At 52.6% G+C, this 19,406-nt stretch overlaps 1 protein-coding gene across 5 annotated transcripts in view; it reads right to left on the bottom strand.

The window, feature by feature from the left end:
* Positions 1 to 19,406, bottom strand: part of TMEM132B (transmembrane protein 132B) — a 505,248-nt gene that overhangs the window by 461,163 nt on the left and 24,679 nt on the right. The window contains exon 1 of one of the 5 annotated variants that reach the window (XM_016924615.4): positions 6,017 to 6,479. The exons of the other annotated variants lie outside the window; for them this stretch is intronic. Coding sequence (XP_016780104.4) covers positions 6,017 to 6,083 — 67 coding nt within the window. The 5' untranslated portion in view covers positions 6,084 to 6,479. Of the gene's footprint in view, positions 1 to 6,016; positions 6,480 to 19,406 lie in introns of those variants that run through there. 5 annotated transcript variants of the gene reach the window in all.

Below are 19,406 nucleotides of genomic sequence, written 5' to 3'. Positions count from 1 at the left end.
TAATCCCTTGGGTGCAAATCAGCCTCAAAATCCAATAAATTGCACCAAAACTTCAGTGCCCGTGAACTGAATGTAGTAGCTAAGAGAACCAACTCTGGGACAGACACACCAGGGTTCACACTTGCACCCCATCACTTATCGGCTGTGTGACTTTGCAAACCTCACATTGCCTCTCTGGGCCTCAGTTTGCGTATCTGTAAAATGGGACAAACAGAAGTCCCTACCCCATTAGGGTTGTTGAAGAATCCGTGAAATAAAATCTAACGAAGGGCTAAGAACACACAGTGTGCCCTACAGCAGGGTTAGTTATTGTGTTACTACTAATTCTGAGGTTCATGATTCTTCTCTTTGCAGCTGTGATAGCTGCAGCACGTGTCCCCAATCAGCCCTTCCTTTCTTGCCTCCTTTCCTATCCTGGGACTCATGCCCTGTGCTAACAGCTTCACGCATCAGCACACCATTGTTATTTACGAACCTCTTTCTTGCTGAAGTCCCCAGCCTTGTAATGAGAACAGCCAGGGAGAATTTTGGGGCCCATTTTACAGATGGGAAAACTGAGTCTCACAGTGGCCAAGGGGATAAACCAGTATTCCAGTGCATGAGACCAAAATTCGGCCTGCCAAAGTCTTGCCCTTCAACATAGCCATCTAATCACTCAGGGGCACAGAATTTGAAAGGACTCCCAGTTGCCTACAGAGTTGACTCTGATGTGTTTGATTTCTACGGCTCTAAGCCTTAGTTTGCGTTAATACATTTATTTGTTGCAAAGAGAGAGGGAACAGAAAGGAAGTGAAAGACTCGGCAAAGGCTAGCACATCAAAGGAGCTTAACGACTACCCACCACCTGGGAGTATAAGCCTGGCTGGTTCAGAGGCCGGGCCACACCATTCCGCACAAGGCTAGAGAGTGAAATTTGGTTGCGTGAGGTGCTGGGTAAGACACAGACCAGTGCCTGGGCTGGGATCCTAATCCTGTGTGACCTCAGCCAAGTTACTTAGCATCTCTGGACCTCCAGATCCTCCCTTGTAAACTAGGAATAATGAGAGTGTCCACTTGCCAGAGTGGTGAGCATCCCATCAAGTTCATGCAGGGAAAGGCCTGGATGGTGCCTGCAGCACAGGAAGAAGCACCTGCTTTCATCACCACCCCTTCCCCATCACCATCACCATCACCACCACCACCCCTTCCCCATCACCATCACCACCCCTTCCCCGTCACTGTCACCATCACCACCACCACCCCTTCCCCTTCACCATCGCCACCCCTTCCCCATCACCATCACCACCCCTTCCCCATCACCACCACCACCCCTTCCCTGTCACCATCACCACCCCTTCCCCGTCACTCTCACCATCACCACCACCACCCCTTCGCCGTCACCATTGCCACCCCTTCCCCATCACCATCACCACCCCTTCCCCATCACCACCACCACCCCTTCCCTATCACCATCACCATCACCACCACCACCCCTTCCCCATCACCATCACCACCCCTTCCCCATCACCATCACCACCACCACCCCTTCCCCATCACCACCCCTTCCCCATCACCATCACCATCCCTTCCCTATCACCATCACCATCACCACCACCACCCCTTCCCCATCACCATCACCACCCCTTCCCCATCACCACCCTTCCCCATCACCATCACCACCCCTTCCCCATCACCATCACCACCCCTTCCCATCAACATCACCACCCCTTCCCATCACCACCCTTCCCCATCACCATCACCACCCCTTCCCATCACCATCACCACCCCTTCCCATCACCACCCCTCCCCATCACCATCACCACCCCTTCCCATCACCATCACCACCCCTTCCCCATCACCATCACCACTCCTTCCCCATCACCATCACCACCCCTTCCCCATCACCATCACTATCACCATCACCACCCCTTCCCCATCATCACCGTCATCACCCCTTCCCTATCACCATCACTATCACCATCACCACCCCTTCCCCATCACCATCACCACCCCTTCCCCATCACCATCACCACCCCTTCCCCATCACCATCACTATCACCATCACCACCCCTTCCCCATCATCACCGTCATCACCCCTTCCCTATCACCATCACTATCACCATCACCACCCCTTCCCCATCACCATCACCACCCCTTCCCCATCACCATCACCACCCATTCCCCATCACCATCACCATCACCATCACTATCACCATCACCACCCCTTCCCCATCATCACCATCATCACCCCTTCCCTATCACCATCACTATCACCATCACCATCACCACCCCTTCCCATCACCATCACCACCCCTTCCCATCACCACCCCTTTCCCATCCCCATCACCACCCCTTCCCATCACCATCACCACCCCTTCCCACCACCACCCCTTTCCCATCCCCATCACCACCCCTTCCCATCCCCATCACCACCCCTTCCCATCACCACCCCTTTCCCATCCCCATCACCACCCCTTCCCCATCACCATCACCACGCCTTTCCCATCCCCATCACCACCCCTTTCCCATCACCATCACCACTAAGACTTGCTCTCTAACTTTCGGATTTGACACTGGCTGTCTTGGCCAGGCCAGGCGGCTGTCATTCTCATGACCTTGGGATCCCTGTATGGAGTCACAGTTCCCTAAAGGACTGTATGGTAGAACTCCTCTACCAGAAGAGCTCCCAGGTACAGGGTTAGAAAGTCGTAGGTGAGGAGTTAAGGAGAGGGGAGCCCAGGCCTCCAATTCACTGTGTGACCCTGAACAGGCGGTCCCTGTGCCCAAGTCTCCTTCCCATCTGCCGGGGGCTGCTGAAGGAGGGGCTCTGAGGCGCCCTCTTGCTCTAGAAGTCAACCCACCTACTCTGCTGAAGAGTTGGCAGCACCCCCGTCACCCACGGTACCAGGGTGCCTCCATCTCGCCACAGTGATTGCTGAATCCCATGGCTTCAGGGGAAACGGACCCCCTCCATCCCCATTCAAATAGAGACACAGGAGAGAAGAAAGGAGCCACCCAGCCGCATAGAGCTGGGAGACGCATCTGGGAACAAGGCCCCTGAAAGGGCTTTGCTGGCCCAGAGACCACCCCCACCCCAGACTCCCAGCCAACAAATGAGGGTTTTCTTTTGCTCCCTTGGATCAAGGCAACCACCGTGCTCATTGTTGGCTCTGAGTGCAGTAGCTCATGCAGAAGCCCCACGCCTCCCCAACTCCCTGCATCCGGTGGGAGGAGAGGGGATGAAATGATTTACTCTGGGAACCTCCACTGTGCAGCCATTAAATCACTGGAGAAGGCGACATTTGCATACCACTCCCCACCACTTCCCAATGCCACCTCTCTGAAGGGCAGCGCCACACACAGGCACCGCCCCCATCACTATTGTAATGAGAAATATACCACATGCCACACCAAGGTGCCAGGCAGGAGGAAGAGAGCCTCTGCCCTGAAAGCCAAAGCTCCCCCCTGCCACTCAACGTGGCCCGTCTGTCGTGGGGCAGGTGGGGGTGCTCCACCCACCCTGATTTCATAGACCCTAGACCCCCGTGCATAATGAGTCAACGAAGCAAGGTTCGTTCATTTTCCTCAGCAGGGACTGTAACTGCGTCGCTAATTTGCAAAGCCACAGCATGTACAAAAGTGGCTCGAATAATAGGGGCCCCCTAGTCGCTAAGCTGGGGGATTTGTGCTGACTCTTACCAAGTACCGTTCCATATGTTTAAGCACTTGCAAGGCTGAAAGAAGTACACCCACCCTACTCTTTACCATGGCAGCTACCCACGCAGGAAGGGGGGTGGGGGACAAAGAAGCCAGTCCCTGCGTGTGTGTGATGGGAGACAGTGTGCGCATCTTTGCCTCTGAACTCTTCCAGCCCCTCTTCCAGAGCCTCAGCCAAAGGGGGTCGGTAAACCATGGCAGAAATCACCCAGAAAATCCAACCAGCCCTGAAGGAAGCTCTGGTTAATTCCTCTGAACCTCTCAAAACCAAGTGTAGGCAGCTAAGTATCTTTCAGGAATTTCTTTTTTTCTTCTTTTTTTTTCTTTTTTTTGCCATCCCTCCTAACTAGTGCTAAATATAGAGTTATCAAACTGTCGTCTCTTTATGTCCCTGGTGGGGACCAGTTAAAGACTTGCATGTGCTTCCAGGGACGGGGCGATGGCACCGGGGGCTCTGCCCGGACGGCATTAGTCGGAACGAGCTGCCCTGCTGAGACTCTCCCAAAGAACAGCAGGGGAGCAGGCGAAGAGCCGGCCAGCAGCAGGTTTCAGTGGGAGCTCACCTTCCCTCCCAACATGGGGCCTTCCAGAGCCAGGCACAGGCTCTTCTGTTGCTGGGGGAGAGGGCGGGGGACGGGGGTGGGGGGGTGGTAGGGGGACCATCCTATTCTCTTACAAAGCATTATGCAGGCAGCTTCTCTGAGAGACTTCCGATATTCACTTATAAGCACATCCAGGCAAATGCTGACCCCCGTGGAGAAACAAAATAGAGACAAAACTGCAATTTTCAAGTCCGAGGGACTGTGCACTTTTGCAAACAGGTCCCAGGGCTTCAGCTAAGAGAAAACAGCCTCGGCCCCAGCAGCAGCCCCTCTCGTGGACCGCAGAGGAATGCCGAAAGCAAAACAGCTATCATAGCTGCTCCTTAGCCAAGCAGGCAAGATTCATCCACGTTAAGCCCAATGCCATTCTCTAGGCTGAACCAAAGCCGAACGCTGACGGAGATCTCCAATAGAAGGTTTTCTTCAAGTCGAAGGTGTTGGTAAATATTTTGGGTCACTTAAGGGCATCTCAAAGGAAGCCGACACTGACTTTTTCCACGCAAATAAAATACATCGAACATCAAGTTGACATGCCAGGTTTGCTCCTAACTGCAACCTTACCAAGACAGTGAAAGCCGAAAAGTTATAGTTGTATTTTTCTACTGCATTCTGCCTGTCTGTGCGATTTGTTTGTTAAGAAAATGGGGAGAGATTTTCTAAAGCAAAAGCTACCTGTTCCCAAATCATGGGTCTTGATTTTAAAAGGTTTGGAGAACTGAGATTTCAAAAGCACATGAAGGCTGCTCGTGACTGTTCCCGGGGTTCATCTGAGCCTTTAGGATTTTCTCCACTGCTTGCATGGGGTGGGGGGAGGGGAGGAATTGTCATTTTAGGATACGCTTTCTATAGAACCAACATGTAGCCACACCAAGGTGGGTAGAAAGCTTTCCAAACTCCAGCGAAGACCGACAATACCTGACTATTTTGCTTTTCCCACTCACTAGGATTGGGCGACAGCTGAGCTGGTTCAGCAGGGAGTCCAGCTCCCCGGTGCCCAGGCAATGGCTCTGGACAGCACCGCGTTCCAGGCTCCCCGGCGCGTCCTGGACTGCTTGGCCGCGGCTACCCTCTCCCGCCCGCCTTGGGGTCAGGGCGCTGGAGTAGCCCGCGTTTGCAGGAGGCGCGCAGCGGGCTGCTCTTTGGCCAAGAGGAGGCCATTTGGCGAGGGTGGGTAGCTTGGGGAGGGCAGTGTGAAAGCAGGGGAGGGCCGCGGGGCGTGGGGAGGGGCTGTGGACAAGCCAGACAGCGCCGGCCGAGACATCTCCGGGGCCCGCAGGTGTCCCGGGAACGCACCACTGTGCGACCGCGGGCAGCAAGGCACTGGAGAAGGGCTGCGTCGACGCCCCCGCCCAGCAAAACCCCTGGAGGAACTGGGACCTGGGGGGGATTTGGCCCAAGGCAGGGCGGGGAGGGGGCTCGATTCCTGCAGTCGCGTCCCCACCCGCCTCGAGAGGCTGGGTGCCCCGGTCTGTGGCCCCCGTGCGTCCCGAAAGGATCCGCAAGGAAGCTAAGGGTTTGGGGGAGAAGGCAGGCGGGCTCTCCCCAGGCGCTAGGCAAAGGGGAACGCGCCGGGGGCTCCTGGGTTCCCAAGGTCTCCCCAGGTCTGTCCAAGTCCGGGAGATGCGCGCTGCCAGGGACTTGAGAAGGAGGCAGCCGCCCGTTCACCCAACTTTGTGCGCCGCGGCCGGGGTCGGGGATGGGGTCCGGGGACGCGTTACCTGGGCACTGGAGCGCAGTCAGCGCCAGCAGGAGCCCGAGCGGCGGCGCCCGGCCCGGGGGCGGCATGGTCCTCGGCGCGCGGTGGGCGCGGCGCGGGGCTGCTCCTCTCGCGCGCCCGGCCCGGCCCGCGGCTCCCGGAGCAGCCCCCGGCGGCTACGCCCGGGCGCCGGGCATGGCTCGCTCCCAGCGCGCCGCTCCTCCCCAGACGCAGGCGCCGGCGCTGGCGGCGCTTCCTCGGCTGCGCCTCTGCGCGCTCTCCTGGGCTCGGCCGTGCGTGGCTGGGGAGCTGGGGCGGCCGAGGCTCAGCGCCCCGCGCCCTGGCCGGCTGCCCCGCACTTGGCCCGAGTTGCGCGGCCCCCGCCGCCGCCGCCGCCGCGGCTCCTGCGCCCCAGCGCCCGTCCCATCCCGGTCGCGCCGCCGCCGCCGCCAGCTGCCGGCCGCCCCTCGAGCCAGCGAGAGAGTGAGCGAGCGAGCGAGCGCCGGGGGGAGGAGGAGGAGGAGGAGTAGGAGGAGGAGGAGGAGGAGAGGAGCGGAGGGCGGGGCCGCGGCCGGGGGAGGGGCCGCCCGGGAGCCGGGGCACAGGCGGCAGCCCGGCCAGTAGGCGGCGGGACGCGCCACTGCTCGGCGGTTCGGGGGAGGGCACCCGGCCGGGAGGCTCCGGGAGCCCGCCGGGGGTCGCGGGCGCTCGCGGGTACAGGGGCTGCGGGAGGGGTGCGCAATGCAGAGAGGGGATGCCCAGCTAGATCCGGCGTCTTGGGGCGCAGCGGTAGGAGTTGCCAAGGTCGAGGGGTGAGGAGGCCAGCGGAGGGTCACCGGGATGGGGCAGCGACCTCTGGAGAGGTGGTGTCTGCCGGGGCCAGAGACTGCAAGACTGAGTGCGGACAGGAGGTCCCGGGTTAAATGTGGCACAGCTAGGGAGCGCCTGTGGGAGAGGGGAGAGGAGAGAGGGGAGGGCCTCCGGGAGGCCGAGGCTGTGTGCAGAGCCTCTGCACGGCACCGGGATGGGGGCTAGGGGTGCGCAGGCTGGGTGCGGTCACCTGAAACACAGCGAAGGCGGCCTGGGGATGGCCACCCGGGTGAGGCAGGGTCCCTTATTTACCCAGGCTAGAGGATGCGCCTTCCCATTTCGCGCAGGCCCTAGGAGCACGCGGAGGCAGCCAGGAGTTCTCCTGGGAAGGGCAGATTCCCTGGCGGTCCCGGGAATGAGTTCCCAGCGCAGGGTCAGGCAGTGACGGAGCGGAGGTGTTGCGCAGGGCCGGGTACTAGGTGGTCGAATTCTTCCATCCAGGGGCAGGGACGCAGCCAGAGTGCGGAGGGAGGTCACAGGTCACACGGAGCCCCAGTACCTATTATCCCAGAAACCACTGATCCTCCTGGGCGCCCCACCCCCAACCAGGGCAAAGCCACGGGGGGCTAAGCCGAATGAATGAGTCATGCTGGGAGCATGTGGGGGAGCCTCCAGCAGCGCTCAGATGCCTTGAAAGCTTCCCCACCACGCTGGGAGGACAGGGGATATGGGGGGTTGCCCACCTGGGAGGGTGGCTTGGAGTCCTGGCTCCGCCCCAGCCCCCACCACACCAGCCACTTGCTCTGCCATCTCAGTTTTCCATGAAAAAGTGGGTCAAACTCTTTGAAAATGGTCAATAAGGCAGCGTGGGGTGATGAAAAGACAGATTTGGGGAAGGCTCTGGAGTCATGGAGTCTTGGCTGAGAATCCCAGCTCTGCCGCTCCTTAGCTGTGCAAGCTGGGGCGAGTCCCTTATTCCTCCCTGAGCCTCAGTTTTCTCATCTGAGAGATGGAAGGCATTGCACATCACCTGGTGTCCCCAATAACACATACAAAGCCCCTGACCTAGGAAGTCGGAACTCATTTAAAGGAGTCAGTGTCAACATTATCATTCTCATCATCATGGCCATTATTATGATAGATCTGATTTTCCTCTGCGGGCCCAGAGCTCACATCAGAAGGACAATCCTCCCCACTCCCGGCTGCCAAGAGGGGATGGGGGACAGGGCACCTGCTTGATTAGTACAGACAAGCTCATTAGCAGAGGCAGCACTCAGTTCTTCCTAGATAAAAGAAGGAAGAAAGCCAGGGGCAGGTGGTGAGTCTCCAGCCCAGGTTAATTAGGAGACGTAAAGGGATTTTCCCGTGGCTGTTAATCGGCTTCCTTTGCAAGGGGCCCATGCCCAGGCCAAGCCCCCTTTGGGCTCCCTGGCAAGGCCTGCAATGTGTGGAGAGCCATACAACAGGCTGGACGACGGGATTGGGGGTCTCCTCGGGCTTAGGGTGGCCTTGCGAGGGGCCCATCTGTCCCCTTTCTGTGACCCTTTCCCCAGATAAGAGGATGATCCTGGAGTCAGGACTCTCTTAGGGTCCTCTGTGCCCGGCTGCCCCCAACACCTCTTTCCTGTTCACTTGTTCATAAGCATCTGCAGAGCTGAGCACCTACTGTGTGCCGGCCTCTGCAGGGGATGGTGAAGCAGAAATGAATGGACGACAGCAGGGGAGAGCCACAGCAGGAGTGACCGCGGGGTGCTGGTGCCAAGGTGAACCGTGTGTTTGACCAGGAAGCAGGTCAGTGAGGCTGGGAGACTGTGGCCAAAGATAAAAGTCATTTTCTGGCAGGGTAAGGGGTCATTCTGTGGCTTTAGTGGCGGTGCTTGGAGAGGGTTGTAAATCAGTCCAGCAAGTCCCCAAGCCAGTGGTCACACAGTCCCAGGTGTGATGGCAGATGGCAGTTGCCTTCCCCCCAACCCCACACTCAGGACTACCTGGTCATACTCCAAGAAAGCACCTTTTAGTGGGGAAGGGCACTTCCCCATTAAAATATGCTGATGATGGTTGAGCCAGACGCTGAAGAGAGGAATCTCCTTTTGAGGGTAGCTTTTCCATGCCCCAGCTGTGTGACTCTGGACAAGCCCCTAATCCTCTCTGAGCTCATACGTGGGGTAGGGATGAGAATTCCAGCCTGGCTCAGCCTGTCTTGTGGTTGGATGAGGATTTCTGCATATTAACCAGGCCCCTAAGCCTGTATCTCTAAAGGGGGTGTTTCTGGAGGAAATAAGCAGGGGAAAAAAGCCTCCCTGGATTCTGAAGGGCGGGGGGGAATCTGAGAGGCTGGCGGCAGTAACGAGGAGACCCCAGGGCTAAGCGGAATTCTCCTCTTACTCCTACCTAGACTCTCGCCCCCAGCCTGCTGGCCTCATAGCCTGGGCAGGACCGTAAGAATTACACAGCCTAGAATCTCCCCCTAAGTATAGATGGGATACTGAGTCCAGGAATTGTCCTTCTCCTGGATCTGTAAGTGTGGGGAGGCCGACTCGACTAACAGCCAGCTCGAGCCCCAGCATAGCCATGCAAGGCTTCCTCAGGCCGCACCACCCCCTGCACAGCAAGAGACTGCCTCCAGCACGGATTGCTCCCGGTCCGTCCCCGCACCCCAGTTCTGCTGCAGCTCAGCCCACGCGCCCGCCGGGCTACCGGCGAAGAGCAACATTGCCATCTCGTGGCTGAAACTGGAACTGCAGGTCTGGAGGGCGCTGCAGAAGGAAGGTCAGGGTGGGGGTGCTGGTAGGGGTGAGATGGAGGCGAATAGGCAGAGAGGTTTCCCCACTTCAGCCAACTGGCAGCGGCAATAACAGACCCCTTCGCCCTTGAACGCCAACACGCAGGCAGCTGCTGCCGTGGTGACCACCCGTTGAAATTCTTTGCAAAGCCTGGGACTGTTTGTTGTCCATTGCGCACATCGATGTTTCTGGCATGTTCAGGGAACACAGAATTGACTTAGATTGCATTTGCACCACAGGTGAGTGGTAGGGGAAAGGGGCCTCTCAAAATAGAAGCCAAGCTCACTTATACAGGTAATCAAGGATTTACTAAGAATAAAGAATTTCAAGAAATCAGTTACTTGCACACCTGGACATATGGACCCATGATGGAAGGAAGGAGCCTCTTTATGGCAACTTGCAGTCATCCATATCACTCTGTGTCCCCTCCCCTGCTTTATTCTTCTTCGTAACAGTGGCTACCACCCAGCATCATATGTACAGAGAGTGGCCCAATCAGTCCTGGTTATATTAATGTATGAATGAAAGGAGCTCAGGGCTGGACAGTACAGTAAGCACTGAGCCCTGGGATGTGAGCCCATGAACACTCAGACCAGGAAGGACTTGACTTCCCTTCCAGGTCCACTCCCAACTGGGAGGAGGCCACAGGGGAGAAATGGCTTCCTGGTGTGTTTGAGCAGAAAGCACCTTGAACAGCTCTGACCCCTGGCTTCCCAGGATAAAATGATTCCTGGACCAGCAGGGGCTGGGAAGGGTGTGAGGTGGCAGCCAGGGGTGAAGGCACCATCGGGATGGGATTTTGGAGCAAGTGTAAAGTGTGCTAGAGCAGAACAAGACTAATAACAAATAATAATGATAATAATAAATAATGATGCATCATTGAATACATACCAGACACTGCTCGAAGCAGTTTGCACGTGTGTTGTTTTTTAATGGTGGTAAAATGCACATAACATGAAATTTACCATTTTAATCAATTTAAAGTGTACAATTCAGTGGCACTTAGTACATTCGCAGTGCTATGCAACCATCACCACTCTCCAGTTCCAGAACTTTTTCATCACCCAACCAGAAACCTGGTACCCAATCACTCCCCATTCTCCCCTCCCTTCCACCCTTAGCACCCACCAGACTACTTTCTGTCTCTATGAATTTGACTGCTCCACTAACTAATTTAAGTGGGATCATACAGTGTGTGATCTTTTGTGTCTGGCTTCTTTCACTTAGCATCGTGTCTTCAAGGTTCATCGACGTCATACCCTGTCAAAGCTTCACTCCTTTTTATGGCTGACTAATATTCCACCACGTGGGTAGAACATGTTTGTTTGTCCATCATCTGTTGATGAACATTTGGGTTGCTGTCTACCTTGGAAACACTATTATGAATAGTGCTGCTGTAAACATTCATGTATAATTTTTTGTTAGAACACCTGTTTTCAATTCTTTCGGGCTTGCGTGTTTTGATTCATTTAATCCCATAACCATTTTATTGGCTGAGAAAACTGGAGCACAGAAAGATGAAGCAATTTTTCCATGGCTGCACTGTCAGCCAGCAAATGGCAGAATCATGTTTAACCCCAAGCAGTCCAACCCCAGGGTCTGTTAACCAAGATGGATGAGTTAAGCCAACCATCCCTCCTCCACCCACCATGCCTCAGCACAACCCAAGACCCCCAGGAACTAGAAGCAGCCCTGCCTCCCTTCCCAAGAGGCTCCCTATTTGTCTGAGTGGCAACATGCCCAGCCCTGGGGACGGGGTCAGAATCCTAACAGGTCTCAGCCTACCACATTCCCTCAAGCCAGGGACGGTTCTGGAAGAGGCAAGGGGGTCAGAGTGACCAATGAGATGTAAAGAGGAGCTAGAGGAGGACCACTTTCCTTGATCAAACAAGAGAGACAAAGTTCCTTTTTGCCCTCTACCTTCTTCCTTCTTGGCAGCTTGTTGAGTACAAGTGTGATGGGAAGGGCCCTGGCAGCCTCTTGTGCCCATGAGGCACCACAGTGCCCACTGATGGCTACTGGTGGGAGAGTGGAAAGACAGATCCTGGCAACATCCTGGAGCCAATGTGTCACCCCAGAAGTGCGGTCCCAAGGCCAGGGGCATTCACTGAGCTGATATTCTGCATTGAGCTCATAAACTGCATTGTTTAAACACTGCTATTTGGACATCCGTTACTTTCAGCAAAAAGCAGCCTAATTAAGAAAGGTGGTGTTTTAGTCAGAGTCTCCAGAAAGACAGAGAACCTATAAGTCCCAGCACTTTGGGAGGCCAAGGTGGGCAGATCACCTGAGGTCAAGAGTTCGAGACCACCCTGGCCAACATGGTGAAACCCTGTCTCTACCAAAAATAAGAAATAATTTTTTTAAAAAAAGATACACAGAACGAAAGCTATGCAAAGGGATTTATTAGGGGTATCAGCTCACTTGATTGTGGAGGTGAAAAAGTCTCATAAGAGGCCATCCACAAGTGGGAGACTGAGGGAAGCCAGTGATGGGGCTCAGTCCCAATCCGAAAGCCTCAGAACCAAGGAAGCCAGTGGTGTAACTCTCAGTCCAAGCTGAAGGCCTGAGAGCCTGCAGGGTTGGGGGCCGGTGTGAGTTCCAGAGTCCAAAAGCCAGAGAACCTGGAGTTCGATGTCAAGGTCAGGAGAAGGAGGGCAACCCAGATGCAGAAGAGAGCACGCATTCACCCTCCCTCCACCTTTTTACTGCATCTGGACCCCCGCCAGCAGAGGAGCTTCCGTACTCAGGTCACAGACTCACATCCAGTCCCCTCCAAAAACACCCTCACAAGCGCACCTGGGACAGCCCAATCATCCTAATCAAATACCAAACCACCTGGGCTTCCCTTTCAGCAGAAGAGGGACAGCCCCACTCCCTGCAGGAGCATTGAGGATAAATAGTGCTTTCCCAGCTATCTGGGCACCCCTTAATCCAGGCAAGTTGACAGCCAAATCAACCATCACGGTGGGTTCAGGAAAAGCCCCAGGTGGACTGTTATATGCATTTATCCCATTAACAAAATAGCCTGAGACCTTAAGTCAAATGGTTAAAAAAAAAAAAAAGTAGAAAATTCTATTTCTTTTAAACTGACTTTGTGAGAGTTATATTGTTATTATTAGTTCTCTGATGTGGCATAACTCAGTATTTTTCAAATTCTTTGTTCCTCACAGAAACTCAAAGATATAAATATTCAAAAAGCAAAACTGCCACCTTTAAAAGATAAACACTTCTAATATTTTAATGTATTTTTCCAGTCCCTTTCCTATGCATACTCGACACAGTTTTTTTAATTAAAAATGGGTTCACATGATATGTACTGTTTTAAATTGCTCTTCATATGTAATTATATATTGTGAACATCTTTCCATGGCATTTAAATGTTTTTCCATATGATAATTTTAATGATGTTGCACAGTCCTATCATTGGATATGCTGTAATTTGTTTAACCAATTTTTGTGATGCCAAACATTTGAAATCATTTACAATTTTTCACTGTTAAAAAGCAACAGTCTTATTCCTGCACCATTATACATGTGCAAGATGAGTTCTTCGGGCTGTATTCCTAAAAATGCATTGTAAAATGAAAAGATACGCAGTTTAGAAATTTCACATTAACTGGCTCTCCAAAAACTTATGCTGATTCGAATTCCTGTGAATGTACGGCAGTGCCATTTGCTCAAATCTTTATTCAAGGTCTACAAACTCAACCTGGTTAATTGACTCATTTTAAACCTACACTCTCTGTGTTATGCAACTATTAAAAGATTAAAACTTCAGGTATTCATTCTATATCAAGAATTGGTAAATATCAAGATAATTCAATAAAATTTAGAAAATCAGTGAAATCATCACTAGTTGTAATTTTACCGTTACCTATTACATTTTTTTTTTTTTTTTGAGACGGAGTCTTGCTCTGTCACCCAGACTGTAGTACAGTGGTGCGATCTTGGCTCACTGCAACCTCCACCTCCTGAATTCAAGCAATTCTCTTGCCTCAGCCTCCCGAGTAGCTGGGACTACAGGCATGCACCACCACACCTGGCTAATTTTTGTATTTTTAGTAGAGATGGTGTTTCGTCATGTTGGCCAGGCTGGTCTCAAACTCCTGACCTCAGGTGATCTGCCTGCCTCAGCCTCCCAAGGTGCTGGGATTACAGGCGTGAGCCACCACACCCAGCCTTATTACACTACTTTTAAGTCCACTACCCCTTGTTAAAAATCTGGAGATCTGTCCAGATGTGAAGGGCCATAATTATTCCATTGTTGAGAAAATGGGTGGGTTGTCACATCTGCATAGCTCTTTCTCTTGACCACATTTGCCTTTGTATGCTTACAAATATTTTTGATTTCTCTTGCAAATTACATTTATTCTTTAGTCCTCTGGGAGAGCTTCCTGTGGGAAAATTGGAGCGCATTTAGAACCACACCAGGATTAATGTTAATTAGGGTTGCAAAGCACTACAGCTCCATGGAGGTACAGGAAGTGATCCCTTCGGCACGGACAGGATGGAGTGGAATTACAGAAATGTCATGGGGAGGTGAGACGGCTGCTTGATGGATGTGGTCCTGCACGTCCTCTCAGAGGACCTGCCTTGGAGTTGCCTGGCTCGCCAAGTCACTACATTTAGCCTACAAGGAGCCAAGAGTTTACTTCTTGTCTGGAGCCACAGGGCTCAGAATAGTGTTCTGTTTTTATGATGACAACAAAACCTAAGTCAAAAAGGATTTATTGACTCACATACTCAAAGTCTCCGTGGCTTCAGGCTTGGCTGGTTCCAGGGGCTCAACAAACTCAGGATTTAATCTCAGCAGGAAAGTGGCAGGAAAGGAATATTATTGGCCACAGTGAGGTCACATGCCTATGCCTGGACTAATCACTGTGCCCAAGGGGACGGACTATGGTAATTGCCCAGGCCTGAGTTACATGTGCAACCTTGGGGCTGGGAGGGAGATGAGCCCCATCTGAACCACACAGCCTGAGAGTAGGGAAGGGTGGCCCTCCCAAAATGCAAGTCCTAGAGCTCAGTAAACCCTAATTTTGTTGTTGTTGGGTTTCTTTTTTTGTTTTGTTTTGTTTTGTTTTGAGACAGGGTCTCACTCTGTTGCCCAGGCTGGAGTGTAGTGATGTGATCTCAGCTCACTGCAACCTCCAGCTCCTGGGTTCAAGCAATTCTCCTGCCTCAGTCTCCCGAGTAGCTAGGACTACAGGCCCCTGCCACCATGCCCAGCTAATTTGTGTATTTTTAGTAGAGACGGGGTTTCACCATGTTGGCCAGGCTGGTCTCAAACTCCTGACCTCAAGTGATTAACTTGCCTTGGCCTCCCAAAGTGTTGTAAAAAACAACAACAACGACAACAACAACACGGTCTCACTCCGTTGCCCAGGCTGGAATGCAACAATGCAATCATAGTTCACTGCAGCCTCAACCTACTGGAATCAAGTGATCCTCCCACCCCAGTGTCCCAAGTAGCTGGGATGATGGGCATGAACCACCTCACCCAGCTGATGAATTTTCTTCCAGCGTGTCCAGATCTCGTCGTTATGCTTCCCTGGCTTGGAGGAGGAAACCTCACTATTATCAGTGCAGGTGTCCCACTGTGAATATTCTCTAACACCTAACAAAATGACTATGATCATTTTGTCCTACTGTTTATTAAGATCTTCCAAGGTGACAAACCCATTAACCATCCCAGGAACACCGAGGGAAGTATTTTATCCCCGTTTTACAGATGAGAAAACTGAGGCTCTAGGGTTTAATCAGTTTGCCCCAGGTCATCCAAATGGCAGAGTCAGGATTTGAACTGAGACCTAGCTGTCCCCAGGGCCCTCTCTGAGCCACCACAGTGCTCTTCCTCTGTCTCTTGAGAAGGGGATTCCAGATGCCAAGACCCAGAGCCAACTACAGAGGGACACAGCACTGTCACTGGGTGACAGTCACCCCTCAGGAGCTGCCCTTGCAGGAGCTGTATCCATGGTGTGGCCCACACCGTTGTTCACCACTGAGTATTATGTAACTTTCTCCATCCATGTTGAAAGCAAACAGGGAATAACAACCAGGCTATTAGAGCTGATGATGGAACCTCAGGAACAGAATCGGATTGGCTGGGAAAGCCAGGACCTGCTGAAAACACTGGGATCCCTGCCATGAAAATTCATGTGCATTAAAGATGCCAAGGTGCTCAGGTCTGCATCAGCCCCCAGGCAGACCTCACATCTGTTCTGGAACGAGGGACACCACTGCATTTATTAAACACAACTGTTGAAGTCCCCCTGGGTACAGCATCCTAGAAACCACACCATCTATATTTAATTGTGATCATCACCTTGACATCTGTAAATTCATAATGTATAATGAACTAACCTGAAATGGAAATCTCTTATTAATTGCATAAAAGAGAGTCTATATTAAAGATGAATAAATAAAACAAACAAGATTGAGTTTGTAGACCTCAAATAAACTGGCCATGAAAAGAGCCTTTGTCCACGTGACTCCTTGGGATTTGAGGACTGGGCTGGTCGCTGAGATGGCTCTTGGAGAGGCCAGTGGCTTCCCTCATCGAGGAGGTCGTGCAGGCAGGTGCAAGGGCTCCCACCAAGATTGTGGATGCTGTTAGGTGTGACGCCTTTTGCTGATTTCTGCTGCAGATTTCAGAAACACGAGTGAGTCTCTGAGCTGGACATGCTTGCATTGCCTGAATTCCCAAGGTACATTGAGATGCTCTGGACACTCAAGGACATGCACGCCCCTGGACGCAGCATTGTGTGACATCTCTCAGAGGCCAGCTCCCGCCTCTGCTAACCGTCAGCATCGTCTCAGGGTCTCCCTAGTATGCACCATCACCGGGTTCCTGGGCTGGATGGAAAGGCACCTAGAGCTTTCCTCTACCCTCTGTCTTCCTTTCATGGCCATTGCAAAGGAAGAACATCAGAGTCACATCACACGTGACTTCTTTCCTTTCTAGTCACAAGTCCTGAGAGAATTCAGACAAGAGCGAGGTAACAGAGGCAGCAGACAGAAACTCCAGGCCGAGGAGCCCTGGCGTCTAGAAAGTAGGCAGGGTTGTTCTATGTAACCTTGAGTTTGTGGACAGGAGGGATGACAAGAAGGGAGAGTTGCTGGGCAGAGGCTCAGGAGCAGTGGGAGGGGAAAATGGAGAGGCACTACCATCTAGTTCTACTAAAGGATGAGAGAACACTGTATCTGCCAGCTGTGGCCACAGTGATGCTGTGTAACAGACCACCAGGAAATTCAGTGGCTTCCACAATGACTTATTCTTGCTCACACATCTGCAGTTTGGCTGAGGATCCACTGATCCACGCCAGGCTCAGCTGGGCTTTTCTATGAGCTGTGCGTTGGTTCCAGTGTACAGGTGTTTCTCCTTCTCTTTGGGCCAGCAGATGAGCCAGGGCAGGGTCATCTCAAGGCAATGATGGAAACACAATAGGGCAAGCCCAACCACACAACCAGATTTCAAGGGTGTGCTTGCATCATGTCTGCTAATATCCCATTGGCCAAAGCATGTCACATGGGCAAGTGCAAAGCCAAGGTGAAGAAGGACATTCTGCCCTTAGTAGGAAAAATGGCAATATCACATGGCAAAGAGTGTGAATACAGAGCGAGATGAAGAATTGGGAACAACAGCACAGTCTACCAGAAACATATCCATACCATCCCTTGCAAATCACCACCAAGGCTGCAGCAGCTAGAACTTGGTTTAGCTATCAGTAACCAGAAAAAAAAAAAAGGCTTAAACAAGATGTAACTTTGTTTCTTTCAAATTCTTAAAGTCCAGAGGTGGCCAGTATAAAGCAGGTATGATGCTGCATGGTGTCAGGAACCCAGATTCCTTCTATTTTGTTGCCTCCAGTTCCCAAGTCACTTTATAGTCCAAAGTGGCTGCTGAGCTCCAGCCATCACATTCAGATGCCAGCAACCAGGAAAGCAAGTAGAGAAGAGCACGGTTTCTCCATTTAAAAACACTTCCTGGGAGGGTAACACACACACTTTCATTTCCATCCCATAGATCAGAACTTAGAACACGGTCACATTACACAGCAAGGAAGGCTGAGAGATGTACCTTTCTTTATTCTGGGTGGCCAGTTAGAATTAGGTTTCTGTTCGTATGCAAAAAGGAGAAGGAAGATTGGGAGAAAACAATCTTTGTCACAAAGGCCAGTAAGTAGGGCTGCCCCCGCCAAACCTGCCTCTTGGCCATTGCATCAATTAAAACACTTTGGTTTGCAAAGTAAAAGAAGCCCCGTGAAGGGAGGCTGTGCGAAGACAGGAATTTATTACATGAGTCCAGGGCTGCTTCACCAAACCCAAGGGCATGGGCACAGCCGGGTCTCTGGAGTGACCTGGAAGCCAGGAATGGCTTTGTAAGAAGCACAGAAAGCCCCGTTCTGCTTCTCCAGTCTTCCCGCTGGATGCAGATGGGCATTCTTTAAGTCTCCATCAATGTGGCAAAGAAAACGGCCAGCAAGAGGCCAGAGTTAGCCACCCCTCTGGTCAAGAGAAGGCTGAGGCTGCCATCCCTTGGTCCTGGGGAGGCCACTGGAGGGGACATTCATTCCTGACTGGCCAGTGGCATCCTCCTTATCTCTGTATCAGAGCTAAATCCCTTTGGAGAATCACCTCCCTCGGGGCTCCCTGCACGCTCCTAGCCAGGGGTGGGCATGCAGCCAGGTCAGACCCATGAGACTCTCCCTTTCAAACACATCCATTGTAAGCAGGGATGCAGGAATAGGGCAGGAGGAGCAAGCTCACCTGGTACCACCCACTTCCAGCCTGGCTCTCCGTTTTACAGATGAGTTTTACAGCAGGTCTCCTGCTGACTCCGTGAGCCTCCCCATAGCTTGCCACCATTATCCACAGTTTGATTTCTGTCACTTGCAACCAAATTATCCTGTCTGGCACGGATTACTCCAGCCTCCCTGGGCCAGGTATGCTGGGGACAGGGTCGCTGCTCCAACAGTTTCTGCGGTGACCACAGGATGGGGGAGGAGGGGGCAGAAAAGTCAATGGATGTCACATAGATGTCCCTCTCCATGTCCTTTGATACTGCCTCTTGGGAAGCCTTGGGGTGAAGGGGAAACAGCACAGGCTCCCATGTCAGAAACTATCACAGTTCAAATCCCAGCTCTGCCATTCACTGGCTGTGTGATCTCAGGCAGGCAGCTCAGCCTCTCTGAGCCTCAGTTTCACCATTTATACAATGGGGTTGGTGATGGCTGTTATGTCTTGAGTTGGGCTGAGGCTTGGAATATGTCCACAGATAAAGTGCTTGGCACATACTAGGTACTGGGTAAGGAGCAGCCATTATTAACTTACTGGGTTTTACAGTGGGGGGCAAGGGATACCCACACAGGAATTTGCTTTGGGCCTTACCCTTCCCCCGCCAGCCCACCCCCCCGACTCCCACTGCACTCCGTCCTCTAAGGCATGGGTCAGCAAAGTTTTCCGTAAAGGGTCAGACAATAGGAAATAGTTTAGGCTTTGCAAACCATACAACATCTCTGTTGTAGATTCTTCTCTTTTTTTCCATTTAAAAGTACAAAAACCATTCTTAGCTCAAGGGCCTTTACAGAAACTGGGGATGGGCTGGACTTGGCCCATGAACTGGAATCTGCTGGCCCCTGCCTAAGAAACGGCTCTGCTCATCCCAAAATAACACCTCCAAGCAAATCTGTGAGAGCTCCCTGGACGTTATGGAGCAGCAAGCACAGCATGGAGAACAGAGAAAACCAGGGGGTCTGCCATCAGTCACGCCCTGGGGTATGGGTCTGCCATCAGTCACACCCTGGGGTATGGGTC

This window comes from Pan troglodytes, chromosome 10, assembly GCF_028858775.2.
Source record: "Pan troglodytes isolate AG18354 chromosome 10, NHGRI_mPanTro3-v2.0_pri, whole genome shotgun sequence".
Lineage (NCBI taxonomy): Eukaryota > Metazoa > Chordata > Mammalia > Primates > Hominidae > Pan > Pan troglodytes.
Note: the sequence above shows the minus strand (reverse complement) of the source record. Positions and strands in the feature narration are given on the sequence as shown.